Below are 18,031 nucleotides of genomic sequence, written 5' to 3' on the forward strand. Positions count from 1 at the left end.
AGGCATCAGTTTCTTAAGCAGGACTAATGGTCTCATTAGGCCAGTTTTCAGAGAATTTGAATCTTATAAAATATTCTGAAATTAGGATTATAATTTATACTATTTAAAAGGTACTTGAGGTTATAGCACATTGCATGTATCATCAAAATCATCATCTTAGCCATATAAACCACAGTTTAACAAACCTGATTATTAATGAGTTACTGTTACCATTTATCCCACTGTCTGTCTTCTCTTTTCTTTTCTAAATTGAGACAGGCTCTTGCTCTGTCACCCAGGCTGGAGTACAGTGGTGCCCTTATAGCTCACTGTATTCTCAACCTCGCAGGCTCAAGCAGTCCTCCCACTTCAGCCTCCTGAATAGCTGGGACTTCAAGTGTGTATACTACACCTGGCTAACTTGTTAATTTTTCTGTAGAGATGGAGTCTTGCCATGTTGCCCAGACTGGTCTTGAACTTCTGGACTCAAGTGATCCTTCCTTCTCAGCCTCCCAAAAGATCTTGTCATTTCTCACTCCTTAATGCTTCTTGATAATCTGTTCCCTCTGAACACCCCCACAACATCACCTGCTGGGTGAGTCAGCCCTTACTGCCATGGCCCCCACCTCACCTCGCTGGGCCACATCCATGCTGCTCCTCAGTCCACTGTCGGAATGGGCTTTGTAGACCACAGATCCGACTGTGTTACCTGCTACAGATCCTGTAAGGTAGAATCCAGCCTCCTTAGCAGGGCTTCTTTTCCCCTTTATGTTCCAACTCCTGACCTCTCATTCCTGGCACTTACTGTTTCTGCCGTGCAGAACTCATGGTTCTCACTGTGAGCCAGGTCCACCCTGCTAGCCAGCCATAATCTGTACTGGGAATGACACCTTTATGCCCCACCTCTGCCTGCTGCACCTGTCTCCCTTGCAGGCACCCCTCCTCTGCATCCCACAACTTTCTAGAACCTGGAGGTCAGCACATATCCCACCTTGCATTGTGACCATTGACTCGTGTCTCCTGGACCAGACTCAGTCATGTGGGAGGCTTTTCTTAAGTGCCTGTTCAAGTTGTTTCCTTTAAGTTGCCCCATACCAAACAATGTGAGGAGAAGAGTGTGAAACAGTATGGAGACTGATTTTGCTCCAGTGAGTATTGTATGCAGTAGGTGTTTAAATATGTTCACAAATTGTGTTGTAAAGCAATTTACAGTATGGAATAGCTCATCAGTAGCTGTCTTGAAATTAAAATACACATACACTTAGGAGTCCACTACAATACTTACAAATGCCAATCCCTATATATTCACTTAATAAATATCTTAAGGACTTCTGTATCAATCATAATCCTAAAATGTTTACTGACAAGAATGCAGTTTGTCTTCAAATAAGGCCAGTTGGTAATATCTTTTTTTAGGTTTCCTGTTTAGTACCAGCAAGACATGCCTTTTAATGTTTTTGGCTTCATGTTTGTCAAATAGACTTACTTAATACAGAACTTTTTTAGACATCCTTCAGACTGGACATCATCCAGAATTCAGCCCCGCTTCGTATCTCTTGGGTAGAACTCTGTGTCCACACCACCCACTTGTCTGAGTTATCAGCAGCCAGAGTTGCCACTTTTGTCCTTCATCAGTAGGTCGTGTTACTTGCTGTGTTCTGGGAGGCTCATTTGGAGCCACTGTTGCAAACAGTCAAGCTTCATGCCCAGAATGACACGGTGTCATGCACTGCAGAGGCCTCACCTAGAAAAGGAACCCTGCAGTCCTCTACTTCCCCGCAGCCATGATAAGGAGCTGTCACTCTGGAACCAAGTAGCCATGTGATGTGACACTCCTGTCAACTAAAAATATAGCAGGCAGAGAACCAGTGTTTCCCATTCATGATAAAGATGCCATTTCAAACCTGGGATTGATCTGGAGGCTGATAAATGGTACCACCTGTTCCTATTTTTTTTCTTGTTTTTTAAATGAATAAATCTGGAAATGCATCCTTTTTGAGAGCAATCTAACTTGTACAGTATGTTGTCAATAGCCTCCCCTTTGACTAAACACTTTCAGGAGCTTTGGAGGGTAAAGTCAAGGTACATTTACTTTGTATGCCCAGCACTTAGTGATACTTGGTATATAGTAGTCGCCTAATAAAAGTTTGTTCATTTAAATCAAAGACTTTATTCTTTTCAGGTCTAAAATCAATTTATCAATTATATGATGTTTTCTGGATTGTCCCTTTAAGCGCATTTAACATTTAAGTTAGACTATATGGTTCAGAAAGTCTCAATATAGGAAAAATGTGATTATTTCAAAGATCAGTAGCTGTATTCCAAATCCGATATATGCCTCTGTGCATATATCAAGGAGATACAAGTACTTCTCTCTTTGAACCTCATTCCTGTGGTGTTGATTGAGCACTTACTCTGTCAGGCACTGAGTAGGCCCTGGACTGGAGCCTGCCTAGCGCACTGTGGCTAGAGAAGCCTGGATTAGGGTCCAGTACTGCTTCCTTCCTGATGAATGTAGCCCAAGTGTCCCTGTGCTGGTCTCAGCCTCTTCTGAGCCCAGGGTCACTTGGTCCTGTGCTAGTAGGTTCCAAAAAGTTCAAGTCTCTACTTTGTCTTTTCTCGGTTCTGTTTAAACTTTGTCATGTCAAACATGGTGTATACCACAGGCACATGTAGTCTTATGATGTGGCTCTGGCTAGAAGAACTAATACAGTTTACAAAAGCCACCACCTTAACCTTCTTCTTGTCTTCCCTCCCAACACCAACCCTGCCTACCTGCCTTGGGGCCAGCCCATCTGTTGTGAGCCCCCAGGGTTTCCCAGGAGGCCGTTGCCAAGCAACAATTTGACTTGGTATATCTTGCATCCTGCTCATGTTCTCCCATCTAGCTAATAAAGCCACGGTCCTTGTGTTCTCCTTCCTCTTACCTGTCCACATCCTATACCATCTGTCCTGGCAAGTATTTCTCTGCCTGTTCTTACTAGTCATCACCTTCTCTCTCCCCTGGATGAACTTGACCCTTCCCTCCCTGTTTTCCCCATCTCAGCCTACTGCTATCCTGGAGATGGGTTTCTACCCACATGTCAGGGTCTGTGTACCTCTGCCCTTAAACCTTCAGCAGCAATCTTTGGCCCACAAGATGATGTCCAGACTCCTTTGTGTGACATCAAGGTCCACTGTGAGCTGGAACAGCATGCCCCTCGGGCTCCAGCCACCCACAAGTATTTGTCTGCATATTAATGCATGGAGGCTGGCCCCTTCTTACTAGTAGTGAGGTCCTGGGGTCTGCTGCTATTTGCTTCAGAGACTCTGAAGTAACTTGGAAAAAGAATATGGGAGAACACATTGGAGAGATCCCTTAGGGACCTCAAATCTCTAGGAGCCAAAATGAGAGAAAGAGAGTGAACTTTGAAGTAAGACAGAGGAGTTGGGATCCTGCTTACAAGCTGTATTAGACTTGGCCTCCTCATTCTACTTCTATAGGCCCTTTTTACTCATTGTACAGTGGCGACAATGTAACTAACTCACAGGATCTCATGTGAGATCAGGAGTTATAACCCATAAAGTGTTTACAACAGTGCCTGATACTTAGCAAGTGCTCAGTCAAGGTTGCAGTTGATATTAGCAGTAGCAGCAATAGCATATAAGCCACCCAGTTCAACAACAGATTGAAAGCAGGGGCTGATACCCCATGGGTTTTCAGTCAAATCAGAATCTTGATGTCACTTCTGTGATGATGTGGCACTCTTTTCTTTCCTTCCGAATTGCATTCCCCCAGCCTCACACAAACAGCCCTTTGCTTATCAAAAACCCATCCTTCAAAGTCCTATTAGGTTTATACTTCTCCACAGAGCTTTTCCTAAGCCCCTAGCTGGAAAGATTTCCGGTCATTGATCATACACTGCCTTGCACAAAAGATGCCACCACATTCCTATAATTTACTTCCTTGCCAATTAGTTGGTCTTTGACTAAGTGTGCTCCTTCTGGGAAGTTAAGCTGCTATCACCGTTTTATCTAGGAAAGCCTGATGCCTTGTGTAGGTTTTACCACTTGAGGTTGCTACTCAAATAGATGCAAATAAAAACATAAATTACATCTCTAACTCAAACTGAAGCATGCCTCTTTTTCCCCATGATTGAGCTAAGCTGCTAAACATAAATCATCACAGCAATAATCAGCTCTTTCACTCCCAAAGCTGAAGAAGGGAAAAGCCAGCAATTTCTCATGTGTAAATGTCCACCCTCTCACCTGGTGTTTTATAAACATACTGTCTTAGCTGTCTTCTAAGTATCTGTGCCTGGGAGGGTGCCTTCCTCTATTTTGTAAAATGCCAAGTGATACCACTGTGATATCTAAATAATGATCATTAGAAGACAGCCTCAAATTATTTGACATTCAGATTGAAGGGAAAAGTAGTACTTTTTTTGTAGTAACCTAGAATTTGGATCAGAAATGGCATTCAAAATAAAAGCATATTGGTTCCTCTCAGACAGGGATAGTTCAGACCTTCTCATATCTGAAGTCAGATATCACAAAATGGACTCATGGGCCAAGTACACAGCCTCAGATCTGGGCCCAGGCTATAAAGAACCATAATCTCTAGCCATGATACATTTAAAACTATCAGGACTAATAGGAGCTAAAGGAGAGAGAAGTCATGTTTTACCTGAAACTCCATTAAAGTATTTAATAATCATTAACTTGGCATCACTTCCCAACCACTGGCCTCTTTATTTTGTAAAATATCCAAATACCAGGGTCTCTAGAATTTGGCTCATCTTGACCCTGCCTGCCTTAAATTTTCAAGGAATTCTTCCTTTGTCACAGTTCCTGATGGTGAATTTGAGACCGTTTGTTTGCTTGGTGGAAGGATTATTGGACCAAGAATCAGAAAGACAGGATACAATTTCCAACCCTGCCACTATTTTTTTTTTTTTTAATGGAGTCTTGACTCTGTCACTCAGGCTGGAGTGCAGTGGCTCGATCTCAGCTCACTGCAATCTCCACCTCCCAGGTTCAAGCGATTCTCCTATCCCAGCCTTCCGAGTAACTGGGATTACAGGCATGCACCACCACGCCAGGCTAATTTTTATATTTTTAGTAGAGATAAGGTTTCACCATGTTGGTCAGGCTGGTCTCCAACTCCTGGCCCTGCCTTTGCCGACCCTGCCTTTGATTATGCTGTTCTCACACTTGGTATTCTTCCCTATCATCTTTCTGTTTATTAAAATTACACCAATTTTTCCAGGCCTAGCTAAAATATCCTCTACAAAGCCTTTCCTTATCCTTCTTAGATAAAGAAAATGACCAGAAGAAAGAAGGGCATTTCTTCCTATCTTGTCTAGAGTTTGTGCCTGGCATCTGCGACCTCCTCCCTTTCGCTGTATTATTTATCACCATCTTCATTGGTGCTGTAACCCCATACCTTTCTGTAGGTCTTGATATGCTCACAAGACACTTTCACACAGATTGTGTTATTTGCTTTTATGCAGAAGCTTATAACGCAAGCAAGGAAGGAAATTTACTCCCATTTCTACAGATCAGTATTTCTTGAACACCTACTATGTACCAGGATTTGTGCTAGGTGCTAAAGTTAGAAATGGTGGTATCTCTAGACGCTTGATTATCCCACATTTTCTTTCTCTTTTTTTTTTTTATGGAGTCTCACTCTGTTGCCTAGTCTGGAGTGCAGTGGCATGATTTTGGCTCATTGCAACCTCTGCCTCCTTGGTTTAGGCTGTTCTCATGCCTCAGCCTCCCAAGTAACTGAGATTACAAGAGCACGCTACAACTCCCAGCTAATTGTGTGTGTGTGTGTGTGTGTGTGTGTGTGTGTGTGTGTTTGTGTATGTGTTTATTAGAGATGGGGTTTCACAATGTTGTCTAGGCTGGTCTTGAACTCCTGACCGCAAGTGATCTGCCCACCTCAGCCTCCCAAAGTGCTAGGATTACAGGCATGAGCCACCGCACCCAGCCTATCCCACTTTTACAAGCACAGGAATTGAAACCTAGGCCAGGTGCAGTGGCTCACACCTGTAATTCCAGCACTTTGGGAGGCTGAGGTGGATAGATCACTTGAGGCCAGGAATTCAAGACCAGCCTGGACAACATGGTGAAACCCTGTCTCTACTAAAAATACAAAAATTAGCTGGGCATGGTGGCGTGTGCCTGTAGTCCCAGCTACTCAGGAGGCTGAGGCAGGAGAATTGCCTGAACCCAGGAGGCGGAGGTTGCGGTGAGCCGAGATCGCACCATTGCACTCCAGCCTGGGTAACAAGCGAAACTCCGTCTCAAAAAAAAAAGAATCATCCAGGCATGATGGCACATGCCTGTAATCCCAGCTACTCAGGAGGCTGAGACATAAGAACGCTTGAACCCAGGTGTCAGAGGTTGCAGTGAGCTGAGATTGCACCCCTGCACTCTAGCCTGGGTGACAGAGTGAGACTTTGTCTCAAAAGAAAAACCTAATAAAAGTGGCCAACAGTCCCACTGAACATCTGTTTTAGTCCCTGGGACTTGCCAGGCTCTTTGCCACCTCTGGGCCTTTGCAGATGCTGTTCCCTCCACCTGCAACATAATTCTTTCCACTCCTACTGACCAAACTCTACTCGTCTTTCAAAGTTTGGTAAAAGTGTTGCCTTCTTTAGGGAGGCTTCCACTGATCACCCCCTCCTGTCAAGTCTGAAATAGGCCTGCTAGTCTCTTATGGCACTCCTTTCCTTTTCTTCACAGCACTTAGCACAAATAGTAGTTTTTATTTTACTTTTATAGATGTATTTGATATCCCGCCACCATGAGGACAAGGATATTGATTTTGTCTGTTTTGAGATGGAGTTTCGCTCTTGTTGCTAGGCTGGAGTGCAATGGCGCGATCTTGGCTTACTGCAACTTCCACCTCTTGGGTTTAAGCGATTCTCCTGCCTCAGCTTCCTGAGTAGCTGGGATTACAGGTGCCTGGCTAATTTTGTATTTTTGGTAGAGACAGAGTTTCTTCATGTTGGTCAGGCTGGTCTCAAACTCCCAACCTCATGTGATCAGCCCGCCTCGGCCTCCCAAAGTGCTAGGATTATAGATATGAGCCACCACACCCAGCAGATATTGATGTTTATATTAACTCCTATACACTCAGTGCCTGGCACCATGCCTGACCCAGAAGAGGGACTCGAGAAATAAAGTATCGAATGAATGAATGTGCAGACATCAGCCATTCGCTCAGCTTAGTAAATGCCAGAGGAAAGGCTAGAACCCAGATTGTCTGAAGCCCTAGTTAAGACGGACCTCACCGTGTCCTCTGATACCGCTCATGACTAGCCTTCACTTACTAAGTTACACAGTTACAGGGACTAAGAACCTCAGTCTTTGTTCTTTTATGGGTTCCTAAGACATCAGCTCTGTTGGGTATGTGCATATTGAGGATTTGAAGAGTGGATATATGTGTGGATGGGTGGACAGAAGGAATGAGAGACAAACGGACAAGCAGAATGCCAGGATCAGGAAGGGGCAGGAGATGGTCAATATATGAAAGCGTGAGAGGGCACATTGGTCATGTGGTCAGCACCTGCACTGCGGCAGGCCCTGTGTTGGAAGGAAGTGGCAGTGTGAACATCAGCCTAGATATAGAACCTCCACTTCCCCCCTGATTAAGATCTAAAATTAATACCCTATTCTAGAGTTCTTGGAATAAACCTTCCATTTTGATAGGTCTTAAAGAATTTTCATTTTTATACTTCTGTCACGTATTGGAACACTTTCATTATACATGAAAGCAGCTTTTATTTCTTCTTACTCCAGGCAGCCTGTTACTATAGCAATGTTGGAAGTATTTTGAGGTATTTTTATACAGTGAGTTCTACAAACTCCCTGCAAACTGTACATAATGTTTGGTTGAAATGGGCTATCATAGCCAAAATTGTCTCTCTTGTTTCTTTGTATCCTTTGTTAAACTTTTGCAAACTTTGCTGTAACTTAATTCCTGAAAATGAAAGCTCTTATGTTTAGAAAAGAAAATAATCTGAGGGGGAGGGTTGTAAATAGATTTGCCTGTAAAGATTGAAAATAGCTCTGAAATAATTTTAATTTTATTTGGGTACCATAAAGATATGATTGTTTCTTGGGGTCTCCTGGGTGGTTATTTTTTAAACCAAGAAAATGGGTGCAATCATAGATTTCCTCTGTGTATCTGCAGGGTCTAGACAGTTTCAAAGTGAAACAGAAGTTCTTTGCTGGCAGCCAGGAGCCAATGACCACCTTTCCTGTGCCATATGATTTACCTCCAGAACTGTATGGAAGTAAAGGTGAGACACAGATGAAGGAAAACCATGGGTGGATATGCATAAGAAAAACAAACAGAGCCCAGGAGAAGCCTCTGGTCTCGGTGGGATCCTGGTTCATGGAACCCTCTGGAAGCTCAGGTTTGAAGAGTGCCCTTTGCCATCCTGTCTGGGGCCACGTAACCACTGGTTGGTCTTAGAATCCCTTTGCACTCCTATAATTACTATACAGATCCTTCCTGACTTACAGTGGGGCTACATGCTGATAAACCCCTCATACATTGAAAATATCATAAGTCTAAAATGCATTTAATGCACCAAACCTACTGAACATCATAGCTTAGCCTAGCCTACCTTAAATGTGCTCAGACCACTTAAATTAGTCTACACTTGGGCAAAATAATCTAATACAAAGACTGTTTTATAACAAGTTGTTGATTATCTCATGGAATTTATTGAAGACTCTACTAAAGTACTGTTTCTACTGAATACATACCACTTTCACACCATCGTAAAGGTCAAAAAACCTTAGAAATTAAAACCAAGAAATGTAACAGTAATAAACCTGTTGTAACTTACATTTATGCCAGGCACAGTGGCCCATACCTGTAATCTCAGCACCTTGGGAGGCCGAGGTGGGAATATTGCTTGAGGCCAGGAGTTCAAGACCACCTTGCACAACATAGCGAGACCCAGTATGTAAAAATAAATTGTTTTAAATAGCTGGGTGTGGTGGATCATGCCTGTAGTCCCAGCTACTTGGATGGCTGAGGCAGAAAAATCGCTTAAGCCCAGGAGTTTGAGGTTGCAGTGAGCTATGATCAAGCCCCTGTACTCCAGCCTGAGTGACAGACCTGAGACCCCAACTCTGAGAGAAAAAAAAGTTCTATGACAATTTCCAAAAAGAAGAAAAGAGCAAGGTAAGTGGTATTTTATGTTTTTGCAAGCCTCTTTATGTGCATCTTAAAAGGTTACAACACCTCAGTTCTCATCGCTGTGCGCTCATTCATGCTGTTGTGATATCATATCACATCACCTCTATATACCTGTGTAAAAACGAAAGTGAAAACAACAAATGATGGCTTAATAGTACAATGAAAATAATGTTGACTTCAGACTTTCCCAACCACCACACTCACAAACCCTCAAATAGGAGGTCCCTAGCCACACTTTGAAAACTGCATGTATTGAGTCTTAAGAGCAGTGACCAAGTATCTTTCACAGTAGAAATGCAATAGGAATAGCTGCAGAAGGTTCAGATGTCCTCAGAGGAAGGCTGGCTGGCATCAGTGTACCCTGTGTCCAGCCTATGTGTATCCCAGCCTCACAGGCTACTCTGCTGCTTTTATCAGCCCTGAGAATATCTGTCTTTTAAGGTGGGTCCACACTTAGCAAACTCACACAGGATGAGGTATATAATCAAGACACACTTAATTTAAATGGCAAATTTTATCATCAATCAGTATATTCTCCACTGGAAGGGAGAGACCTACATGAGTAGCCAAATCATAATCTGCAGGTTTCTGAGCCAGTGTTAAATCTGAACAGAGAAAATACTTTTTTTTTTAATTGGCAGATTTTAATGACATCACTCATTGAAACCCCAAAATCTCTTACCAAACTCAGCCTTGCCCAGTAGGTTCCTCTGTTCCCTCAACAATGTTTCACCGGACTAACAACTTCCCCACCCACTAACCCTTCTCAGCTTTCATAGTGAACCAAGCTTCCTTCGTCAGATGGGCCCATTTCTTAGATGTGCTGCCACATCTAACAAAGTTAATCCTATCTCATGCTGTCCAGTGTGCCAACCTACCTCTTGCTGATGACTTTGTATTTCTCTAATCAATAGTTTCATACTAAGTTTCAGGAGGCATTCTTTTTCTGGTTTCTAAAGCATGAAAGTCCTTTATGCCTCTCTGTTGAGTCCTCTAAATTTGTTGCATATGCATGTATATTTCGTTTTTGGTGGCAAGGTTATATAGATTTTTATCAGAATTTAAAGGAATCTGTCAGCACCTTACTGGCCACCAAAAAAAAAAAAGGCAGGAAAACCCTGCTTAAAATCAGGCCATGTTTATGTGCCAACTCCACAACTTACTAAATAGACTTGAGCATTTAGTTACTTTCTCCAGGTTTTAGTGTCTCTGTCTACACAGTGAGGAACCAGGAGTAAGTACCTATTTTATAGGGTTTTTGAAAAGATTAACTGGGATTATCTACAAATTACTTATCTCAAAGTTAGCAATCAATAAACATTAGCTGCTTTTATCATAATTGTTGTTGTTAAAATGCATACTTCAGTGCCTGGCAGTAATAGATGTTGAATTAGTGTGAATTCCCTCCCCCTTTCCTTGGTGAGCTCATGATTTTTAAAAATCTAAAGCTTGTGCAAGTCTGTCCCTAAACCTGTCTATCTCTTCTTCCCTCTTTTGGCTCTGTGTTATACTTTTGTCTTTTCTCTGTTCTTCAGATTCCTTTTCTTCCTTTTTTTAAAAAAAAAAAAACAAAAAACCCAAGTTCTCCTCCCCGTAAGAAGTGGGGACTGACTGTGATTAGGCTGTATCTGCTGGGGTCTGGCCTTGGGCCTGCACTTCCCACTCCCACCCGTGTACCCTGGCTGGATTCCACCCTCTTTATTTCTTTAGTCCTAATCTTCAAAGGACTAAAAAAGCAAAAATGGAAGCTCTAGAAGACTCTTAAAAATGTCTCAAGGTCCCTTTCCTTCCAGTAAAGTAAGCACTTCCAAGAACTTAGAAGTTTATAAGCAGGTATAGTATCTTAGATGGTAGAATGATAAATCTTTCATTTGGCCGGCAAGCAAAATGCTTTCCAATGTTTAAATTGATTTTTTTTCCTTCAGCATTTCTTTTGAAAGATACTTATCTCAGGGTATGCTTAAGCTAACATAATAATAATAAATTTTTTAAGAAAAGATACAACTGGGCGCGGTGGCTCACATCTATAATCCCAGCACTTTGGGAGACCAAGGTAGGCAGATCACTTGAAGTCAGGAGTTCAAGGCCAGCCTGGCCAACATGGTGAAACGTTATCTCTACTAAAAATACAAAAATTAGCTGGGCATGGTGGCGCATGTTTGTAGTCCCAGCTACTCGGGAGGCTGAGGCAGGAGAATCGCTTGAACCCAGGAGGCGGAGGTTGCAGTGAGCCGAGATTGCGCCACTGTACTCTAGCCTGGGCAACAGAGCGAGACTCCATCTCAAAAAATAAATAAATAAATAATAAATAAAGATACATACAAGAGACTGGAGGATTTTCTTTTATATTGGTACTGTTTTGTCCTCTACACTGCCTCAGTTGCATGTAGGGTAATGCTGGTAATTCAGTATCACCAGTTCATATGTAACCAGCATTCCTGGGGAGCCACATGGACTATAGAAAGACATTTACCAAGATTGAGAAAAGTCAGTGGTTAAGAGCATTTGAAAAGCACTTCGTTTTCAGAGATGTGATTTTCAAGCCATTGTAACACCTCTGAGATCTTGTTTGGTGTTTTTTTAAAGTCAGAAGACTGTACAAAAAGCTTAGCAAAGGAATATACTGCTATGAATGAAGTAAAGCTCAATGCAAGAGGCTGCCAGATATCTTGAAACCAAGAAAATGATCAAAGTAAAGCAAAAGCCAAGACAGCTACCAGTATACCTTGCTTTGTGTAGTAGTTGCTGTTTATTCATTCTCTCCACAGATCTATATTGAGAGCCCACTGTGTGCAGACACCATCTAGGTACTTGGAATATGTTGGCAAACAAGACAGGCACAAATCCTTACTCTCATCAGACATGTTTCTCTTCTCCTGAAAAATCATACTTAACCAAACCCATTTTACTAATAGCAGTAATTTTTAAAGAGGCCTTTTTTTTTCTTTTCTTTTTTTTTTTTTTTAAAGATAGGGCTTGCTCTGTCACTTAGGCTGGAGTGCAGTGGCATGGTCTCAGCTTACTGCAGCCTCAAACTCCTGGGCTCAAGTGATACTCCTACCTCAGCCTCCCGAGTGCGTGCCATCATGCCCAGCTAATTTTATTTAAAATGCTTTGTAGAGATGGGGGTCTCACTGTGTTGCCCAGGCTGGTCTTGAACTCCTGAGCTCAAGTAGTCCTCCTGCCTCGGCCTCCCAGAGTGTTGAGATTACAGGTGTGAGCCACCATACCTGGCCCAAAGAAGGCTTTTATAAAGCAAAATCACCTTTCTGTTAATAAATCTAACAGATTATTTCCACATGTTCCACTTGCTGTGTGACCCTAATTTTGAAGAAGACGTGAAATAGATCAGTGTGTCATCTTAACCTTCGTTCCAAGGGCATCTGCTTTGCACTCCCTTCTTAGCTTATATTCACTTTGTTATCTTATATGCTATTGAGAGAGTAAAGGGTGAGAAAGGATGAGCTAAGGGTGAAGTAAAGACTATCTTACTTGGATTTAATAAATCATATGAATCCCTTAAGAAGTAATTGAACATGAAAAGCTTCAGAGGTGTTAGTTATAGTCTATTAAGGTTGTTTCTTTTTTTTTTTATTTTTAAAAAATACACGTGGAGTACTTATATAGTATTTTTTTCCTTTTAAATTTTTGACATAATTCCAAATTTATAGAAAAGTTACAAGAAGAATACAAAGAATTCACATATATTCTTTACCCAAGTTCCCCAAATGTCAATATTTTATCACATTTACATCCTCTCTCATATTAACTTTTCTGATCTGTTTGAGAGAAAGTAGCAAATGTGATGTCCTTTTATCCCTAAATACTTCATTGTATATTTTCTAAAAAGACAGGCATTCTCTTACATAACTACATACACTGATCAATATAAGCAGTTAACATTGATTCAAAACTGTATTCAAATTTCATCAGTTTCCTCAATAATGTTCTTTGTAGCAAAAGAGAAAGTTCATGAATTGAGTTGTCATGTCTCTTTCGTCTCCATTAATTTGGAACAGTTCCACAGTATTTTGTTTCATGACATTGACACATTGCATAGCACGGACCAATTACTTTATAAACTGTGAGGAGCATTCTACTTTGGGTTTTCCACTCACTGTTTCTTTATAATTAGACCCAGTTATGCACTTTTACCAAGAATACGAAAGAAGTAATGTGTTCTTCCTGGTGCATCATATCAGGAGGCACATCCTATTGATCTATCTGATGTTAACTCTGATTGATTGGTTAAGTTGGTGTCTCCTAGGTTGTACATAATCATTGACAAGTATAATATATTTCCGTTTTTAAAAAAAAATTTAAGTGGCTGAAACTAAACTAATAAGCTGCAAATGTAGTTGTTTAATAGAAGAGGTCCTTAAAAGCTGGTTGGCACATAAGGTATGCATAATGTAGATTTAACACATACATAATATACATAATCCTCCAAAAGGTTTTAAAACCATTGGTTCCTAAATGGTCTAACCATTCTCCTTCTGTCTTATTAATTTTAAATAGCTCCCTGCATTCAGATAGTAGCAGAATAAACATCAGTCTAAACCTTTTATAATAATTGCTAGAGTCCAAAATCATAAAGTATTTGTCTAAAGGAAACAAAGTTGATTGGATTATCCTTTCCAAATAAAATGCACAAAAGGTATATTGCTGTAAGTTGTTGGTATGGCTGGGTGTGGTGGCTCACACCTGTAATCCCAGCACTTTGGGAAGCAGAGGTGGGCAGATCACTTGAGGTCAGGAATTCAAGACCAGCTTGACCAACATGGTGAAACCCTGTCTCTACTAAAAATAAAAAAATTAGCTGGGTGTGGTGGGATATGCCTATAATCCCAACTACTTGGGAGGCTGAGACAGGAGAATCACTTGAACCCGGTAGGTGGAGGTTGCAGTGAGCTGAGATCGTGCCACTGCACTTCCGTGTGGTTGACAGAGCAAGATTCTGTCTAAAAACAAAAAGCAAAACTGTTGGTATGTTTTATTTTTAAGGACCTGTTTTTGAAAGAGCTTCAGAAATTAAGCTTTTTTTAAGATGAAGTAGCCAAAAACATTTTTAGAATGATTTTAGCCATCTCCTTTAATAAAATTTATTTTTGTTTCATAGCACAAACAGAAGGCTGAAAGTAAACTATGAGTTCAGCTTTTAAAATTACTTTGTAATCAGGAAGCTTAAATCAGAATTAAAACTGATTCTTTTGAAATAAATAAGTACTGAATTTTCAGCAAGTTGAATTCATCCTCACACCAGTTAGATGGTTGTTTTCTGCTCTATATAGTCACAGATTAATATGTGAAGTTCACAGAGAAAGGTGTTAATGGGTTTTTAGATAACACTAATACTGCAATTACAAATAATTGCATTTCTGCTAACTTGGTAAATCAGTGCAAAACACTTCAGAGCTTTCTTTGGCATTTCTAGCTGGCATGTCTTGTACATTCCTTGATTTCAGAGTAGGCTAATGTAAAATGGCGTTGGAACTTTTAGGATAATTGGTTCATCTCTTTGGCATTCCACCCCGCCCCCACACCCCACTTTGCTTATTCCTGGTATAAGAATTAAAAGTGACTGTTCAGGTGACAAATAGTGGCATCTGGAGGTCATACATCAAGTTTCACATAGAGATGACAGTGAAAGATGTATGTGTGGGTATTTGGGCCTCGGGGTGAGAGCACAGTCATAAGTCCTTAACCCATGGCCATTTCTTAGGGGGTTGGAGAAAAGACCTTATTACCTGGCTAAACAGGATTTTGTACTTTACTTGGATTTATCTGATTATTCAAAAAAAAATTATTTAAGACCTACGTAGTACATAGGGTGACAGTCCTTATCCTCTGAGTTGAGGGAGGTGAGCAATTGCAGTAGCAGCTAGCATTCATTAAGTACTTTTATGTACCAGGAACTGATATGAGCACTTGACATGAATTAATTCACTGTATCCTCACAACCCCATGATGCAAGTATGGTAGTACAACCCCCAATTTCCAGATAAGGAATCTAGGACACTCAGAGTAAGTTGGTTAGGGCCCCACTCTGGCTCCAGTGCCCATATCCCCTTTTCTGTTACACCGTACTACCTCCCTGTGGAGGTCTAAGTTCTAGAGTTAACAGAGAGGCAGAAGAGGCACACGGTATGACCACAGGGAGGGATGGGACAGAGACTCAGTACATAAAGAGATCAAAACCCCATAGGCTGTCGTTTTCATCCTTCCAGCCATGGTCTTAATGTAGACCTCCTTTTTCACCCAGCCTTGCTTACTTGTTCATCTTCCCAGTTCTGGTCTCCTCCCACTGGAAGCCATCCTCTACAGTGCTACCATGCACATCTGGTCATGACCCTCCCTTCTTTTAAATTCTTCCACTATAGTCCAGAAAAAAGGCAGCTTCCCATATGCCTTAGCCTTGAATCCCTAACTCTGACTGCATCACGATCATCTGTAGAATTTGATAAAAATGCATGTTGCCAGGCCACAACCAGACCTACTGAAACAAGATCTCTGTGCAGGTGTCCTTGGAAAATATACTGTAACAGGCTGCCCAGTATTTCTCATGTCAGCCAGGTTAGGGGACTGTGGTACAGAAATGAAAAAGGTCAGAACTCCACCTCCGTGGCATGCCTGTTTGTCTGTCTGCCCCACTGGACTAGAAGCCCTGTGAGGTTTCATGCCTGGCTTACTCTCCTCTCTATTCATAGCACCTAGCAAATCTCTGGCATCTAGCCAGCATGTAACAAATGTTTTGAATACATGCATGAATTATTACAAGGCAAGTTGTTCTGCCATGGGACAATTTAGGAGGATTGCTTAAACCAGGTTTTCCTCTCAGCCAGTGAGTAGTAATGCTGATTTCAAGGAGTGATGAGTAACCATATTATAGTTCTTTTGAAATAGTTTGACTCTAGCAGTGGCAATGTGTAGTGAAAGTGATTTGTTGAAATGTTTTCAATTTCTGAAACATAAATGAAGAAAAGTTCACATTTATTGAGCACCTACAACAGGAGCTTTCACAGATGTTCTCTCATTTGTGCTTCACAGCAATCCCTGGCAGTTGCTAACGTAATTCCCATTTCATAGAGGAGGAACTTGATGCCATAACCCACATGCCTTCCCTAGGGTACTAAGAGGGACAGAGGTGGGATTTGACATGGTCCTCAGTATTCTTTCCATTGTACTATACCCAGGCATGTTGTTTTCTTCAGCATTGGTCTACAGTTATTTATACAGAGATCTTCATGTTTCATCAATTATTAACCCTTAACAATAGAACAGAAACATTTCATGGCTGTGACTCTGGGCCTCTTGGTTACATGTCACCAGCTGAGAGCAGCACCCGTGGCTGTACCAACTATTACTGTTGCTTTCTTCAGCTTCCTAAAAGAAGAAAGGAATTGCTGCCCTTTGTTAGGCCTTTTCTATCTGCTAGATACAATATCTTGCATGCTATGTGGATTTTTCTCACTTAATCCTCGTGACAGCTCCACAACATAGGTACAGAAAAGGAACCTGGGGTTCTGGTTAAAGTGACTTGCCAGTCTGACACAGCTATTAAGTGGCAGCACTAGGTTCGCCCCTGCATCTCTGCCTGCCTCTCTGTATTAGTCTGTCCTCATGCTGCTAATAAAGACATACCTGAGACTGGGTAACTTACAAAAGAAAGAGGTTTAATTGACTCACAGTTCCACATGGCAGGGGAGACCTCACAATCATAATGGAAGGTGAAAGGGAAGCAAGACACATCTTACATGGCAGCAGGCAAGAGAGAGCTTGTGTAGGGGAATTCCCCTTCATAAAGCAATCAGATCTTGTGAGACTTACTCACTATCATGAGAACCGCGTAAGAAAGCTCCACCCCCATGATTCAGTTACCTCCCACCAAGTCTCTCCCATGACAAGTGGGAATTATGAGAGCTGCAGTTCAAGATGAGATTCGGGTGGGAACACAGCCAAACCATATCATTCCCCATATTCATTCACCTTGGTGTTCTAATAGGAACCTTTGCCAAAAGCTGTTGTCTGAAGAGGGAGAATCGTCTGAGCTTGGTTCAGAAACTATTCTACCACAGTTTAGAGTCAAGCACATAAGTGCTTTTATACCATCAGGTGAGTGCCTTTTCTATGATCCTATTCAAATAAATATTATATACTGTGTTTTTCCCCCAGATCGGCCATGGATATGGAACATTCCTTATGTCAAAGCACCGGATACACATGGGAACATGTGGGTGCCCTCCTGAGAATCCTGAGGCACTGTGAAATTTAAGTGTAAGACATTGAGCCCCAAACATGGAATCTCTTATTTGTACTGGATGTTCACTTCCCTTAAAGTATTATTTGCACCCCTATAAAATCTTTGCAAAGGTCACTCTTATGAATGGCTATTGGTTATGCTTTTAATGGACATTAACATTCTCTCCAAAATAAAGTTATTTTCTTAATTCATTTTTTATACGTTTTGGAAAGGAAACTAGTGAACTTCTCAATGTTAAAAATGTATACTGATTCAGTATCCCCTCTCTGAAATGCTTGGGACCAGAAGTGTTTCATTTTGGATTTTTTTGAATTTTGGAATATTTGCATATGCATAATGAGATGTCTTGGGGATGGGACCCAAGTCCAAACACAAAATTCATTTATGTTTCATATACACCTTATATACAGTAACCTAAAGGTGATTTTATATGATATTTTAAGTAATTTTATGCATGAAACAAAGTTTTGACAGCCTTGAGGTCAGGTATGGAAGTTTTCACTTGGGACATCATGTCAGCACTCAAAAAGTTTTGGATCTTGGAGCATTTCAGATTTTCAGATTAGGGATATTCAACCTGTATAGAT

The 18,031-nt window shown here is 41.3% G+C and overlaps 1 protein-coding gene across 2 annotated transcripts in view; it reads left to right on the forward strand.

Moving 5' to 3' along the window:
• TDP1 (tyrosyl-DNA phosphodiesterase 1) overlaps positions 1-17,631 on the forward strand; it is an 84,267-nt gene extending 66,636 nt beyond the window's left edge. For both annotated transcript variants that reach the window (XM_012453101.2, XM_012453102.2), the window contains exons 15-16: positions 8,165-8,273; positions 17,357-17,631. In XM_012453101.2, the coding sequence (XP_012308524.2) occupies positions 8,165-8,273; positions 17,357-17,430 (183 nt within the window). In that variant the 3' untranslated portion in view covers positions 17,431-17,631. The remainder of the gene's footprint in view (positions 1-8,164; positions 8,274-17,356) is intronic.
• The last annotated feature ends 400 nt before the right edge of the window (positions 17,632-18,031 follow it).

This window comes from Aotus nancymaae, unplaced genomic scaffold, assembly GCF_030222135.1.
Source record: "Aotus nancymaae isolate 86718 unplaced genomic scaffold, 86718_ANA_hifiasm-v0.15.2.pri h1tg000011l, whole genome shotgun sequence".
Lineage (NCBI taxonomy): Eukaryota > Metazoa > Chordata > Mammalia > Primates > Aotidae > Aotus > Aotus nancymaae.